The 17,287-nt window shown below is 45.1% G+C and overlaps 1 protein-coding gene across 5 annotated transcripts in view; it reads right to left on the bottom strand.

Annotated features, from left to right (window-relative positions):
• The window catches only part of BAZ2A (bromodomain adjacent to zinc finger domain 2A), an 867,588-nt gene that overhangs the window by 671,974 nt on the left and 178,327 nt on the right, over positions 1–17,287 (bottom strand). For all 5 annotated transcript variants that reach the window (XM_069230685.1, XM_069230689.1, XM_069230688.1 and 2 more), the window contains one exon: positions 1,040–1,258. In XM_069230685.1, coding sequence (XP_069086786.1) covers positions 1,040–1,258 — 219 coding nt within the window. The remainder of the gene's footprint in view (positions 1–1,039; positions 1,259–17,287) is intronic.

The raw sequence follows: 17,287 nt of genomic DNA, 5'->3' as shown, positions 1-17,287 counted from the left end.
TTGGTTTAAGTTACAAATTCATTTGAATGCCATACATTACAGGTTTGCATTCAAAATTCACGTTAAAACCAATTAAACAGGGTGTGAATCATGCCACATTAGTTAGAGCAGAACATATTGTGAGTCATCCCACAAACAAAAGCTTTAGAGAATGAACAACAGTGGCAAGCTGGTGGACTGAGTTAAACAAAACGCAGGGAATTATAGAGTCCCAGGATGAGCTGGCCTGGGCTTCAAATTCTGGTAGAAACACAGTGAGACAACAGTACATGTTGTGTCAATTATAACTAATAAAATGAGCATACACATTGGCAAAAGGTAGACAGTCACAATACTTGCCTCATATTTGTCCTCACATGAAAGAAACCAATTTGTTTTTTACAGAGGGAGTGACACCACACTAGTCAGATGCATTTATTAATACAAAGGTGATGATGATACAAAGGTACTGTGCAGACGAGAAAGGCATACAAAATGCCTCCAAACCAACTACAGTGATGACCAAGAGGATAAAATATAGACTTGTTGGCCCTTTTTAAGTATTTGAAATGTTTTCATTTTGCCTTTTTTGGAAGAACTCACTAACCAAAATTTTGATAGGTTACCATTCTCCACAAAAGAAAAACCATTTACTAAAGAAACTATCAGCAACTGTTCACATTTACACTCCTATATATGAACACAAATTAGATGCCCAAGAGAGCAAGAATTACATTACTTTTCTATCAGATTCACCCTGACAAACTCACCCCAGGCATGTTCTTTAAAGGTAAACTTTGTAGCAGACCAACAGGTTTCTCTAGACTGATGAGCCACACAAGGAGAAAGGCTGAGCAAGTTAACAAATGATCTGTTAACTTTAGAAGTTCAAGGGAAAAGTGACCAATGCATGTGAGGATAGCTAAATCCAGAGCTTGTTTGAACGATTATACAAATTACAAGAAGTTCTCATTGCCTTAAATGAAGAGAAAGGAGGTTAGAGGCTATAGTGACTTTGGACATGTTGTAAGAAAGCATGCAGTTTAAGAAAGTGACTTACCTTGCATCATTGACTCCTCCAAGACAGAAGAGGCAGCGGTGGCAGCAAAAAGAGAAGTGGAGTTACGGCTGTCTTCTGTGAGGATGCTAAAGGAAGTGGTATTTGCAAATGATGGGGCATCTGTGCAGTCAAGAATAGAGAGGTCGTCTGTGCCACCCAGAGAAGCTCTCTCTGTCTCACTCTCTGTCTCCATGTCATATAGGCCCCCGCCGACTGAATCTAAGCACAAAAAGACAGATTAGGTTTGGCCACATAGATTATTATTAAAGGGGTTAGCAGAGCTTATATTATCATTTTAGTGCTGCCTGATACCCTGAACTATTCGGCGATATGTTGCCTTTATTCATGTAAGATATTATTCTGAGCAGTTCAACATCATTGATTCTATATTAAACCAAGTATTTCAACTGTGTATAATTTAATTATTTGTAGACTCAGTTTATTTGTAAGTTTCTTATACCCTTTCATCTGTACACAAGAGTATGTGAGACCACAGTCTCAAGCGCGTTGGTAAAATACAAAATAATTTGGCAGGAAGACACTATAAATAAGGCCTTGTTTCCTTTACACTCATAACAGCAACTCATCCAATACTACATTGCACCCACATTAACACAAAAGAAATAGTGCCAGTGCTGCTTCATCACAAAATACAAATATATACTTGTAATAGAAGCTCATGGCACAGCTTTGTATTTGTGGATGGGTGTCAAAGGCTGCATCATCAATATTCATGTATATGTTTCAGGCCCATTCAAGAAATATTAAAAACTGTAACCAAACTTTGCACTTTATGCCTTGAAAACTTCTGAAAATATTTCGTCAGGACAACACACTGGATTATTCTGTAGCAACCAATCCTGGCCCATAGGACAGCTCACAAGAAGAGTTTTCCTCTGACATATCTACCAGCAGTGGCACGGCATTCCCAATTCTGACATGTGGGTTTGGTGTGTGTATTTTTCCTGAAGCCTATTGGGATGCATATATGGGTTGAATTTCATTTATATCCCTTTAAAAAGAGAAGCCAACTAATAAGAAAAAGAATTACTTCGTAATAGGAGAGAAACTAAAACTCCTTTACAAACCTTTTTGAAAAGGAAAGTACGGTTATAGAGGCAGAATCTGTGCAAATTCATAGAGCTGAAGAAGTGACACTGCTTGAAGCGACAATTCAGTGTTTTTTTTTTCCCATCTCCATCATAGGATGTTCATTAGCAGTCAGTAACAGTTAAAGTAACACGCCTATCCCTTAGATATGAAGTTAAAAAAAAATATTAGGATGGTAAGTCAATCAAAGTAATTAAAGAAAGGAATTCCATAAGGAGTTTCAGTCACTTGGGGTATCTACTATGATAGGCAAGTGAATACAAATTAAGCAATCAGGCATTTTAAAGGTATGGATAACTCAGCAGGTAACATCCTTGCTGAGGCAACATCCTTGCTAATATCTGATATTGAAATAATTCTCAGAAGAACTGTTGTTGAAGCTTTCACTCTTGTTCATTGGGCTTCTGGACTATTTCAACTTGACTTGGACTGTGTGGATGTGGCTAGAATTCTGACAACGGGATCAAAGAAGTTTAATTTTTATAACAAATTTTGTCCTATCAAGACATAACAATAAACCTCTTCTAATTGGTCAGACAATCTAATATTTTCAGATGGTTAGTGAGTGGTCTAAAAAAAAAAATAAGTGAGTACAGGTCCTGTTTGACTGAAGTGGTAATCCCACACTACAATTTGCAAAAACGCTGAATGTGTGAATAGTACAATGCCTGAATCTCACCAATGCCAAGGGCCAAGGCAATCACCACTAGGAAAGCCACCTTTCAGGAAAGGAGTTCAATGGAGATTTTATATATTGGTTCAATCAGAGGACTGAAGAGTTTTGAAATAAATCTATAAAGGTCTCACAAGGGAGAAAGCTTCCTGAGTGGCGAGAACACCTTTTCAAGAAATGCTTCACTATAAGGAGTCTGAAGTTGCTTGTACGTAGTTTTTATGAAATAGTTTCTTCTTGGATTGAAGTTCACTTGCTTACATAAAATACAGAATCTTTTCAATACAAAAACTTGAGAGAGTGGTGGACAACCTTTTAACCTCTTTCAAAATATTCACACATTCCTTTAATAGACTTAGATGTGTTCAGGAACTAGGCTGCCAAGCTTAAGGTGTGAAGGTTGTGATGTGCAATTTGACACTCACATGCAGGGCTTCGGTTTTTTGCTTGCCTCCTCTGACATCTGTGGTACGTCTGGGTACCAACAATGGCATGGTCCACCTGGAAACATTAGTATTGTTCATCTATTAGAAAGTTAGACTCATGAGAAAATTAGAATTATAAGAAGAGCCAGGATAAATGGAAGGGCAGAAAACATTCTTAACCAGCTGATCAAAATGAGGGTTATCATCCTATCCATCTACTCAGTGAAATATAGAGTTGAAGTGTGACCATTTGCTGTTTTCTGTGGCCGTGAACAAGTCTATGAATGAGAACCAATGGTCAAAGAAAATGCTGGGTAGAACTGCTGTGTGGTAAATTTGTGTTTTTTCCTAAAAGAAATCTGCTTGATTGTGTCACTTTCGTCCACTCCAGGAGGTGTACTGAAATGATTTGCTTATTTCTAGAGATCAGCCATCTTCAGATGGAATGAGCTTACATGAATAGATTTCTCAATCTGGTTGATCCTTCCTTGTTCACAAAGTACTGTTTCGGTCATTGGGAGAAATGAGTTCAGACCAAGAACCCTTGATCTTCAGGTGATCCAAGTGGGCACTGCACCCTAACAGAGAACCATACAATATACATTGAGACGGTAGGTCCTGGTGGAAACAAACCCTTCTCAAGGGATGGTTTAGATCACCGCTTAAGAAAATCATGGTGTTGGGGGGATGTGGCCACACAAGATGGTCAACAGGACACGTCCTAGAGCGGCTCCTCGAGGCCCCCTGATCATATCCTGCAATATCCTGCTTTGTACCACCTGGTTCAGCTAGCAGGTGCTGTGGATCGTGACAGGATTCTATTATTGCCGGGTGGAAGCATCAGTGATTAGGTGGAGACGCGCGGCGGCGAAGGTATCCCTCGGAGCGCAGGGCCGAGGACACAGCAGTGCTGTGGTGTGGCTGGCCATGGCAGCCTGGTAGCTTGGAGGTGGTGGTCAAGACTCTTCTGGGTGAGATCGGAGGACTAGGCCTCATGTGGAGTGTGGTTGAGGGGAAGGCTTGGTCCACTGCAATACCCTGCTCAAGGAGCTACTGGTGTACAGCACAGGCTGTGCAGAGGGCTTCAGACGCTGTCTGGCGGAGGCCTGCTGGCACATACGCTGGCAAAGACGTGGCAGGTGAGGTTCTCCGGTTGGGGCCGGTGGCGTGGGATGACGCTATCCACTGGGCACGAGGTGGACAGGTTTTCAGGCAGTGGTGGATTCAAGTGAGCTTCCCCTCTCTCCCCTTGGAGAACTTTAATGATCGGGGGTGCCAGGGAGCACTCACAGAGGCTGTTGTGAGGAGTTCCCAGCCTTGAATGGCAGGATTGAAGGGCGACAGTGATAATCTGATGGGAACTTGAGACCTGAGCAAAGAGTACCTAAGAGGGTATGAAGACGGGGGACACGTTTGGCACTCTGAACACAAGCCTCTCCCCCCAACTCGACCCCCTGGTTGGGGGGAAGGGACCAGACTGAGCACAGAGCAGCCTTATCAGGCTGATTCCTGGGGACCGGACACACTTGTATGGTATGGCCTTACTTCTGAGGCTACTGGAGAGGGGCCGTGCACGCCACTGCTGAGGGGAGACTGGCGAGGCAGACATCTGTCAGGAAGAGGATGTGCCATAAGTGCTGCAGGCGCTGAGCGGGATGGCTGCTTCCTGTCCTGGGTGCCTCAGCGTGGATCAGCAAAACTACACGCTGTACTCTCCTCATGGGGAAGGGAAAAATGTCTGCCCGTACAAAGGAACACAAGGGAGCAGTATACGACCCAGGCACAGGTCTCACAAAGGCAGACCTGCCTAGGAAGCACCTGCATGGATCATGTGCAGGAGCCACCTTCAGAGGAACAGACTTGAGAAGATATACTGGCTGCCATTCACGGCTCTCAGGTGGCACTTGAGGGAAAGATCAAAATAATGTCCATGGAGATGAATCTTCTTTGGGCTGATCTGCGGAAAGTCTCTGATAAAGGTACAGCTGCAGAGGAGAGCAAAGATGAGCTCAAGGTGGAGGGAGCCTTGCTTAAAAAGCAAAAGGCTAGCTTCACATCTAAAACTAGAGTCCTGGAGGCAGACAATGTGGAGGGCAGGACTTGCCAAAATAATGTCCGCCTGCTGTGCTGCCCCGAGAGAGCTGAGGGGGGCTCAGGAGAACGGTTAGTTGAAAAGATGATCTGGGACACACTGAAACCAAGCAATCTGTCAAGCTTCTTTACCATCGAAAGGAAGTACAGCGCATTGGTGGCCCCTCCACGAACAGAGGTGTCGCCACGAGGAATCACAGCAGGTGCTGAACGACAGATTTTAAACTACGCGCACCCCAAGAAACTAACAATGCCCAAATTGAAAATCATAAAATCTGCAACTACCCAAACTACACATATGGAGGGAGCAGGGGGACAAGAAATCATTTCTCGAGGTCAAGAGGAAATTGAAGAACCTGGGCTTAAATACATGCTTTTGTACCCTGCCAGGCTGCATGTGATCTGAGATGGAAAATCTAATTTCTTTGACTCCCCTGAGGAGATGTGGAGGTAGTTAGGGATGTGGTATAACGTGCGGAGAGACAAAGGGGCTCAATATGAGTGGGGAGGATGCCACCGCGATGGCAGTGGTGTCCCCGTTCTATTACAAGGTTTCTGCCAGCTTGACCTGGCTTACCAGCAGAAAACTTGAAATAGAGCGTTACCTTTAAGGTAGCTGAGTGTTATCTCGCAGCACAGAGAGGACCGTCCAGCACCCTTGGAATGTGCACTGTCTGCAAAGTGCTGGGCGGAGGGCCCCTGCACTGCCCATGCCATGGGCCTTAGGCATGGGCAGGGCAGGAGCCCCCTCCCACGTGCCCCCATCACTTCTTCTCCACCAGCCTTTACATGGTGGTGAAATCACCATGAATAGGCTGGCGGAGAACAAGGCTGTAATCAGCAGGGCGATGCAGAGTTCAGCGCCACCCTGGCTGATTGCAACCAAGACTTCTGGCACCCCATCGGGATCTAGGACCCTGGTGGAGATGGCAGTATGACCACCAAACTTGTTATGTTCATAATGAGGCCCAAAGTGGGGTCCAGGAAAAGTCAACCACAAGGTGGAACTGGGCTGTATGATTCTCGCTGGAGGGCACGCCATGACAATGAACAGCAGGGTGGCCAAAGTGATGGATTGCAGGGGACCTCGATGATTGTGATCCAGGAGGAAAGTAACATGGCACAGGACCAGTTGGCAACCGATTTGAGGGAGACTGAGGAGGGTCTACCCTCTGCTGATGCACGAGGGGAGGGGTGAGGCCTTTTCCCAACCCAGGGTTCTGTCGGCCTATGTGGCCTCCTGTTAGTGAACTCTTTGGTGGGGTGTGTATGGGAGTCACTTATCATGTGAAGAGCATGTGCTCTGATGCATGCTTGTTTACACCCGACTACATATTATTGGTGCTGAGCTTTAACTGGTGTAACAGGGTTCTGGGGAGTTCTCCCACATCTTGTGGTAGGCCTAGCTGATTGGGTTGGGAGTAGGCTGTTGGTCTTGACAGCATTGAATCAATGGACAAACAAGACTTATTTGTTGGATTGTTTGCCTGCGGAGAGAAGGGATGAGAAGTTGTTAGTGCATATGCCTCTGGCTTTTAAGGATCTGTGGTATGCTGTCACAGTGCATGCTATGCTTTACGCTGCTAGGTATTTCCTAAGGGGGACGGGATGACATCCCTCTTACAAGTGCTGAAACATCTGGGGGCTCGGGATGTAAGAATTATCTCCACATAGCTGACCACAGCACTATACTAACCTGGAATGCCTGAAGCTTGCGTGGCTACACCAAGAGATATAGTGTACATTTGTTTCTATAGCGCCATAAGGTTCAAATTAACTTCTTGCAGAAGATGCATCTGCTGGATAATGGGGCTCAAAGGTTAGCGAAGAAGAGTTGGCGGGGGGGGAAATGGGAGAGGGGAGGCATTTCTACTCATCAACATATTCTTCCTGTGCTTGGGAGTTACAATCTGGGATGCCCCTGGTGTGCCATTTTCTCAGACCTACATTGAGGCAGATGTGGAGGAGCACTACTTTTTTTACTCCAAAATACATTGAATGGCAAAGATGCCACCATATTGAATAAATATGAAGCCAAAACAGATGATGGAAGGTTTTCTGGCTAGGTGCAAGCATTGTTGGAGGATATCCTGGACTCCCCTATAATTTGGGCGGGGGATTTCAACTGTCTTAGACGGGGATTGGCCCTACAAAAGGGAACAAAGCCACACATGAATAGATCACTCTCGGGGTAATGCACAATCTGTGTTTCCTAGATAGCTGGAGATTGCTCCACCCACAGTCCCAACAGAACACCTGTCACTCGCTGACACAACACTTACAGCCGCTTGGATTGCCAGCTGATATCTGGTGTAAGAGTAGAGATGCTGTAGTCTGTAGTTCTTTTAGGGAGATTTCTCTCTGACCATGTGCCCGTACTACTCTGTCTGCAATGGTTACAGGGGCTCACTTTGCGAGGAGCTGACGTCTGCACCCTTGCATACTGACTGATATAGTGAGTAGGCAGACACTGACTGAGGCCCTCACTGAATACTTGGACAATAATTGGGGATTCACCGCTGCCTGGGTCACCAAGTGGGAGGCCATGAAGGCGGTGCTGAGGAGGTTCTGCATAGGAACTACTTGTGGAAGGCGGAGGCAGCTGGAGTCCAACCCCAAGGCCCAAGAAATGCAACTGGCTGAAATCCAGAATGGGGAGGTGCTTTCCTCTGCCATGTGTGGGGAAGAGGGTGAACACGCCTTAAATGCACTCTGCCTTAAAAGTACTGTGGGATACACTGGATGAATACACTCTGCAGACTTCTAGGCAGCGCATGCATAGGGAGGGGTATAAAGCGGGAAAGTTATTGGTCTGGATACTGAAGTGTTAACAGGAGGCCCCACCTCTACTTCATATCCAGACCCCAGGGGAGTTGAGGGGGTCCTGAGGGGGAGTGGGGTGATGTACTGTCAGGATATCTTGCATACCCTCAAGACATATTTTAGGGAGTCTACCATGCTGGGAAGACAGGCCAGGGGGGAAGAGTAAAGGGTGTTCCTTGAGGGAGTGGAGTTAACCTTTCTGTCAGAAGACAAAGCTAATGATCGGGATCCAGAGCTTACTCTGGAGGAAATTAGATTAGTGTTGCGGGGTGAGTTCCCTGTGGATTATTTTTCAAATGTACTCTGCACTGCTCACAGAAAGACTTTTAGAGGTGTTTCAAGAGGCCAGGAGGGAGAAGGTCCTCCCCTCACTATGAGCGAGGGAATTACCTGTCTTATGTTAAAACAGGGGGAGAACACAGACGAGCCCTCCTCTTATAGTCCCCTTACTATGATTAAATCTGATTACATGGGATACATTGTATACTTCTGCCAACTATGCCGCAATGGGAGATACAGGGACTGGTTCACAAGGATCAATGTGGCTTCACGCCAGCCACCAGTATGGCTTTCAATAACCGTCGGCTGATCCATGTACTTCATGAAACAGAAGGGGTTGACCAGGAAATGGCTCTGCTATGAATTGATTTGGAGAAAGCGTTCAAAACTGTTGATTGGGGATATTTGATGGAAGTCCTGGGCGAGAAGGGTTTCAGGGAGGCCTTCAGGGGTTGGGTGAAACTGATCTACACAGATCCTAGGGTCTGCATCTGGGTGGATGGCATGTTGTCAGATAGCTGGACAGTGGAGAGGACCACATGCCAGGCCTCTTGCTGGTGCTGTTTGCCCTGGCACTAGAGCCTTTTGGAGACCCTGTTGCGTAAGGAGATGGCACTTTAGGGCATACAAGAGGGGGAATATGTTCATGCGGTTTCCTTAAATGCAGATGATGCGCTGGTCTATGTTCGCTCACCCAGTGAGGCGGTGCCGCAGCTGATGAGGCATAATACTGAGTTTGGCAGAGTACTGGGGTTGCTGGCTAATTTGAGGAAGAGACTAGACAAAGAACTTAACCATTTCTCCCACACAATCCTTGACTTCCATAAAAAGGGAAACAGCCCAACTGTTACTGACTGTGCACTATGGGCTACTGGCCGAGTGTTCTTCCTTAAAAAAGCAGTGCCAGTTTTCCAGCCTTTCAAGGCTGCAGCCTATGTGACTAAATTGTTCTTTTTTAACAACCTTTTCCTCTAGAAAAAAGATTTGTGAAAGTTATCACTTTTTTTTTTAAAGTGACTCCCATGGTGTTTAAAATATGTTTTTCAACACAATTGATGGAACTGGGCCAATGTAGCATGCATTAGCCTGTCAAAAGCTTAGCTTTGGTTGTTTAAAAAAAAAAATCTTTTTAGGGTTCACAGCATGGGGTTTCTGGAATGCGACGAACAATTGTTTAGCTTTACGAAATTGTTTTATTCTGTCTATATAGTACATTAGAGCTCTTTTTATATCTAATGAATGCAGTGCTCTCTCTGCTACTGAGTCTGGCTGTGGGAAGAAGACTGGGAGTTCCACTGTTTGGTTCAAATGAAACAGTGAAATGACTCTTGGTAGAAATTTTTGATTTGTGCGGAGAACAACTTTATGTTTGTGTACTTGTATAAAGGGTTCCTCAACAGTGAAAGCCTGTATTTCACTAACTCTTCGTAATGAAGTGATAGCTATTAGAAATGCCACTTACCAAGTTAAGAATTTGATTTGACAAAAATGCATGGGTTCAAAAGGTGGACCCATGAGTCGTGTAAGTACAATATTAAGGTTCCACAACGGTACTGGTGGAGTTCTTGGAGGTATGATCCGCTTTAGTCCTTCCATGAAGGCTTTAATGACTGGTATTCTAAATAATGATTTTGTGTGTTTAATTTGCAAGTAAGCCGAAATTGCAGTGAGGTGTATTTTGATGGATGAAAAGGCAAGATTTGCTTTTTGTAGGTGTAGTAAATATGCTACGATGTCCTGTATGGACGCATCCAATGGTGTGATGTGTTTCGCTTGGCAGTAGAAAACAAATCTATTCCATTTATTAACATAGCAATGTCTGGTGGTAGGTTTTCTTGCCTGTTTAATGACTTCCATACACTAGTTTGGAAGATTTAGATATCCAAACTCTAAGACTTCAGGAGCCAGATTGCTAGATTGAGCATTGCTGGATTGGGGTGTCTGATCCGTTGTTTGTGTTGTGTTAACAGGTCTGGTCTGTTTGGAAGTTTGATGTGAGGTACTACTGATAGGTCCAACAGTGTCGTGTACCACGGTTGGCGTGTCCACGTTGGTGCTATGAGTATTAGTCTGAGTTTGTTTTGACGCAGTTTGTGGACTAGAAAAGGCATGAGTGGGAGAGGGGGAAAAGTATAAGCAAATATCCCTGACCAATTGATCCATAGAGCATTGCCCTTGGACTGAGGGTGTGGGTACCTGGACGCGAAGCTTTGGCATTTTGCGTTTTGGTTTGTGGTGAACAGATCTATATCTGGCGAAAGTATTTTTGTAGTACCTGGGGATGTATTTCCCACTCGTTTGTTTGCTGGTGATCTCGACTGAGATTGTCTGCTAATTGATTGTGAATGCCTGGGATGTATTGCGCTGTTAGGCAATATTGTTGTGAATTGCCCAATGCCACATTTTTTGTGCTAGGAGGCAAAGTTGTGATGAGTGTGTTCCCCCTTGTTTGTTTAAGTAGTACATTGTTGTCATATTGTCTGTGTGACAAGAATGTGTTTGTGAGCTAGAAGAGGTTGAAAAGCTTTTAGTGCTAGAAAAACTGCTAGTAGTTCTAAGTGGTTTATGTGTAGCTGTTTTTGTTGATTGTCCCACTGTCCTTGTATACTGTGATTGTTGAGGTGTGCTCCCCACCCAATCATTGATGCGTCTGTTGTGAGAATGGCGTGAGGCACAGGGTCTTGAAAAGGCCGCCCTTTGTTTACATTTATGGGGTTCCACCATTGAAGCGAATAGTGTGTTTGCGGTCTATCAACACTGGATCTTGGAGGTGACCCTGTGCCTGCAAGCATTGTTTTGCAAGGCACTGCTGTAATGGCCGCATGTGTAACTGTGCGTTTGGGACAATTGCGATGCATGATGCCATCATGCCTAGGAGTCTCATCACAAATCTGACTCTGTAATGCTGATTTGGTTGTATTTTTGGTATCATGGTATGGAATGATTGTACCCTTTGTGGGCTTCGACTTGCAATCGCTTTTTGAGTGTTGAGTGTAGCTCCCTAGTATTGCTGAGTTTGGGATGGTTGCAAGTGTGACTTTTGGTAATTTATAGAAAACCCCAGTGTATGTAGGGTATCTATTACGTAACGTGTGATTTTGACACTGCTGTTGAGTGTTGGCCTTTATTAGCCAATTGTCGAGATATGGGAATACATGCATGTGTTGTCTCTTTATGTATGCCGCTACCACGGCAAGGCATTTTGTAAATACTCTGGGGGCTGTTGTTATCCCGAAAGGAATTTTCCCCTGGACCTTGGGAATTGTCCCCTGAAGGACCCGCGAAATTCCCCTCTCTAATATTGTGATTGGTAGGAGTGTTTTGTTTGAGAGGTGGATGTTTCTGATGACTGTGGTCTAAAACATCCCCTATACTGCGGTTTTCTGAATGTCCCTCTGTATTGGGACGAGTAGAGCGCTCCCATTGCTTTGGCTGTATCAGTGTCCTTTTTCATTTTCTCAATGGCTGTGTCCACTTGTGTGCATAATAGCTGTTGCTGATTGAATGGCATGTTGAGGACAGCCTGTTGAATCTCTGATTTGAAACCTGAGGATCTCAGCCAAGCATGGCGTCTAATTGTCACTGCAATGTTCACTGTTCTTGCAGCAGTGTCGGCGGAATCTAATGCAGATCATATTTGATTGTTAGATATTGCTTGTCCCTCCTCTACCACTTGCTGAGCTCTTTTCTGGTATTCCTTGGGGAGATGTTGGATAATATCGTTCATCTCGTCCCAATGAGCTCGGTCATATCGTACGAGGAGGGCTTGAGAGTTTGCTATGCGCCACTGATTGGCAGCTTGTGTCCCTCTTTCCTGCTGCGCTGACCACTACTGGCAGCTGCTGGGTGATGAATACTGGGTCTGACGGTGGTGGCTTGTATCCCGTGACTCGAAAAAGACTTCTTTGAAGAAAAACAACTTGTAACGCGATGGCAGGAACAGTGCACAGCATGTGTATCTGCAGCTACATATATATATATATATATATATATATATATATATATATATATATGGAAAATGTCACTTACCCAATGTACATCTGTTCGTGGCATGGGACACTACAGATTCACATGCTGTACATTATCCTGCCATCTAGTGTTGGGCTCAGAGTGTTACAAGTTGTTTTTCTTCGAAGTCTTTTCGAGTCACGAGACCGAGGGACTCCTCCCTTTCGGCTCCATTGCGCATGGGCGTTGACTCCATCTTAGATTGTTTTCCCCGCTCAGGGTGAGGTAGGAGTTGAGAGTATACTAGATGTGCCCATGCAATGAGGTAGGTGTGTATGTACATAATGTGTATTAAAATTATATTTATTTACAAATCTTAATCAACTAACAACGGCTACAGGCTCCCGGGGAGGGCGCATGTGAATCTGCAGCGTCCCATGCCACGAACAGATGTACACTGGGTAAGTGACATTTTCCGTTCGGTGGCATGTGTAGCTGCAGATACACATGCTGTGCATAGACTACTAAGCAGTAACCTCCCCTAAAAAGCGGTGGCTTAGCCTGTAGGAGTTGAAGTTGTTTGAAATAATGTTCTTGATACAGCCTGTCCTACTGTGGCTTGTTGTGTTGTTAACACATCTACACAGTAATGTTTTGTGAATGTATGAGGCGTAGACCAGGCGGATAGGCAGATATTGCAGTGAGATGTATTTTAATTGAAGAGAATGCTAGCTTAGACTTTTGTAAGTGTAATAAGTAGCCTACAATGTCTTTTGCGGAAGCATGCAGTGGTTGAATTTGATTAGTGTGGCAGTAGTAAACACATGTTTTCCATTTGTTTGCATAGCAATGTCTTGTAGTGGGTTTTCTAGCTTGTTTAATGACCTCCATACATTCTTGTGTAAGGTCTAAATGTCCAAATTCTAAGATCTCAGGAGCCAGATTGCTAGATTGAGCAATGCTGGATTCGTGTGTCTGATCTGTTGTTTGTGTTGGGTTAACAGATCTGGTCTGTTCGGTAATTTAATGTGAGGTACTACTGATAAATCTACCAGTGTTGTGTACCACGGTTGGCAAGCCCAGGTTGGTGCTATAAGTATTAGTTTGAGTTTGTTCTGACTTAGTTTGTTTACCAGATAAGGAATGAGTGGGAGAGGGGGAAAAGCATAAGCAAATATCCCTGACCAACTGATCCATAACGCATTGCCCTTGGACCGAGGGTGTGGGTACCTGGACGCGAAGTTTTGGCATTTCGCATTTTCTTTTGTTGCGAATAGGTCTATTTTTGGCGTTCCCCAGCGTAGAAAGTAATCCTGTAGGATCTGGGGATGAATTTCCCATTCGTGTGTTTGTTGGTGATCTCGACTGAGATTGTCGCCCAACTGGTTCTGTATGCCTGGGATGTATTGTGCTATTAGGCGAATGTGATTGTGAATTGCCCAATGCCAAATTTTCTGTGCTAAGAGACACAGTTGTGACGAGTGTGTCCCTCCTTGTTTGTTGAGGTAATACATTGTCGTCATGTTGTCAGTTTTGACAAGAATGTGTTTGTGGGCTATCAGTGGTTGAAATGCTTTTAATGCTAGAAACACTGCCAACAGTTCTAAATGATTTATGTGTAGTTGTTTTTGTTGATTGTCCCTGTATGCTGTGCTGGTTGAGGTGTGCTCCCCACCCCATCATGGAAGCATCTGTTGTGATCACGTCTTGAGGCACTGGGTCTTGGAATGGCCGCCCTTGGTTTAAATTTATAGGGTTCCACCATTGAAGAAAGAAGTGTGTCTGGCGGTCTACCAACACTAGATCTTGGAGTTGACCCTGTGCTTGTGTCCATTGTTTTGCTAGGCACTGTTGTAAGGGCCGCATGTGTAATCTTGCGTTTGGGACAATGGCTATGCATGAAGACATCATGCCTAGAAGTTTCATTACAAACCTCACTTGGTAGTGTTGGTTTGGCTGTATGTTTAATGTTATATTTTGGAACGCTTGTACCCTTTGTGGACTTGGAGTGGCAATCGCTTTTTGTGTGTTGAGTGTTGCTCCCAAGTATTGTTGTACTTGGGATGGCTGCAGATGTGATTTTTGGTAATTTATAGAAAACCCTAGTTTGTGTAGAGTTTCTATAACTTATTGCGTGTGAAGAAGACACTGTTGTTGAGTGCTGGTTTTTATTAGCCAGTCGTCAAAGTACGGGAATACGTGCATGTGCTTTCTCCTTATGTGAGCGGCTACTACTGCAAGGCATTTTGTGAATACCCTTGGGGCTGTTGTTATCCCGAACTGTAACACTTTGAATTGATAGTGTACGCCGTGTATTACGAACCTTAAGTATTTTCTGTGGGAAGGATGTATGGGTATGTGAAAGTAGGCATCCTTGATATCTAATGTTGACATGTAGTCTTCTTTTTTGAGTAAGGGAACCACGTCTTGAAGTGTTACCATGTGGAAGTGATCCGATTTGATGAAGAGATTCAGCGTTCTGAGGTCTAATATGGGTCTTAACGTTTTGTCTTTCTTTGGAATTAGGAAATATAGAGAGTAGATGCCTGTTCCTTTTTGATGGTTGGGTACTAACTCTAGTGCTTGTTTTTGTAACAATGCTTGGACTTATATTTCTAACAGGTGTAAGTGTTGTTTGAACATATTGTGTGCTCTTGGGGGCACATCTGGGGGAAATTTATGAATTCTATGCAATAACCATGTTGGATAATGGCTAGGACCCATGCGTCCGTAGTTATGTGTGTCCAGTTTTTGCAGTAAGTCTTCCCCCCACTGGTGTTAAGTGTTGGGGTTTTGTGACATTGAAGTCACTGTTTGGTTTGACTTGTTTTAGGGTTTTGGAATTTTCCACTTGCTCTTGGGAATTGTCCACCCCTATATGAGCCTCGAAACCCTCCTCTCTGGTATTGTCCCTGATAGGTGGGTCTGGTTTGCGAGGTGGAAGGTTCTGGTGTTTGCATACGAAACCCCCCTCTAAACTGTGGCTTTCTAAATGTGGCTCTGCTTTGTGGGGAGTAGAGCGCGCCCATAGCTTTGGCCGTGTCTGTGTCCTTTTTTAATTTTTCAATTGCTGTGTCCACCTCAGGCCCAAACAATTGTTCCTGGTTGAAAGGCATGTTTAACACAGCTTGTTGGATTTCTGGCATGAATCCTGAGCTTCGTAACCATGCATGCCTGCGAATGGTTACCGCAGTGTTTACTGTTCGTGCTGCTGTGTCTGCCGAGTCCAACGTGGACCTTATTTGGTTGTTGGATATTGCTTTTCCTTCCTCAACAACCTGTTGGGCACGTTTCTGGTGTTCTTTGGGCAAGTGCTGTATAATGTGTTGCATCTCGTCCCAGTGTGCCCTGTCGTAGCGAGCTAGTAAGGCTTGCGAGTTTGCGATCCGCCATTGATTGGCTGCCTGTGCTGCCACCCGTTTGCCCGCCGCATCAAACTTCCTACTTTCCTTGTCAGGCGGTGGAGCGTCTCTTGATGATTGAGAGTTTGCCCTCTTTCCTGCTGCCCCTACAACTACTGAGTCTGGCGTAAGCTGCTGTGTTATAAACACAGGGTCCGTTGGGGGAGGTTTGTATTTTTTCTCCACCCTAGGTGTGATAGCCCTTCCTTTCAATGGCTCCTGGAAGACCTGTTTTGCGTGCTTAAGCATGCCTGGGAGCATTGGCAGACTCTGGTAGGAAGTGTGGCTGGACGCCAAGGTGTTGAATAGGAAATCATCCTCTATTGGCTCTGAATGCATTGCTACATTATGGAATGTAGCTGCCCTTGATAGTACCTGCGTATATGCAGTACTGTCTTCTGGAGGTGACGGTCTTGTTGGGTAGCATTCTGGGCTGTTGTCTGATACCGGAGCATCATATAAGTCCCATGCATCTGGACATCCTGTGTCATCCCTGTATGGGTCGGTGACTGCATTGGGGGTGTTGTTACCGGGGACAGCTGTGGTGAATGCAGTGGAGAAGGTTGTGGCGAAAACCTTGGTGGTGGTGTTTTATCTCTTGCCACCTTTTTTCCTTTGGCTGCATTTCTGACTCATGAAATGCCAGCTTTCTTTTAGTTTTAATCGGATGAAGAGTTTGTATTTTCCCAGTCTCTTTCTGGATATGCAACCTCCTTTGGGTATGGTCTGGTTCCCCCATACCTATCTCCTGCTCAAATCTGTGTTTTTGCATTTGGCCGGAAAGTCCTTGCTCTTCCGTGTAAGAGCTTCTTTTCGGCTCCAAAGCCGCTTTTTTCGGTACCGAAGCTTCCGTGAAAGTCTTTTTCGGTTCCGACGTAACTTTTCTCACCTTGGGTCAGTCGAACTCTCGGTGCCAAGATCGTTCGGAGCCTGAATCTCGACCGGAGTCAGATGTCTTCGGCAGTTCTTTGGCCTTTTTCGGTGCTGATGTTTGGTCACCGTCTTTTCGATGGGTTAAGCCATGGCCTGCTGGCGGTGGCATCCCATTGGCCTTTACGATCTTTGTGTGAGTCTTGGCGGGACAGTTTTACTCACTGTTTTCTGCGTCGTCGAGGGTCGCTCACTTTCGGAATCATCCGAGTCCGTTCCCAGGATGGAAATTCTTTCCTCCTCTTCGACGTCGAGTTGTTCCCTCGGTGTCTATGCCATCTGTAGTCTTCTGGCTCTTCGATCACGTAGGGTCTTTTTCGATCGAAATGCCCGACAGGCCTCACAAGTATCCTCCCTGTGTTCTGGTGATAGATACAGATTACAGACCAAGTGTTGGTCTGTATAAGGATACTTCGAGTGGCACTTCGGACAGAAGCGGAAGGGGGTCCGGTCCATTAGTTTCGTCGATGGACGCGGTCGGACCGACCAGGCCCTGCTGAAGAGCGGAAGCCCCGAAAGTCCGCCGGAGCGCTTCTACTGTCTGTGTCAATACGCTAACACTAAACCA

Source organism: Pleurodeles waltl, chromosome 4_2 (genome assembly GCF_031143425.1).
Source record: "Pleurodeles waltl isolate 20211129_DDA chromosome 4_2, aPleWal1.hap1.20221129, whole genome shotgun sequence".
Taxonomy (NCBI): domain Eukaryota; kingdom Metazoa; phylum Chordata; class Amphibia; order Caudata; family Salamandridae; genus Pleurodeles; species Pleurodeles waltl.
The sequence above is the reverse complement of the archived record's forward strand: the minus strand, read 5'-3'. Positions and strand labels throughout refer to the sequence as shown.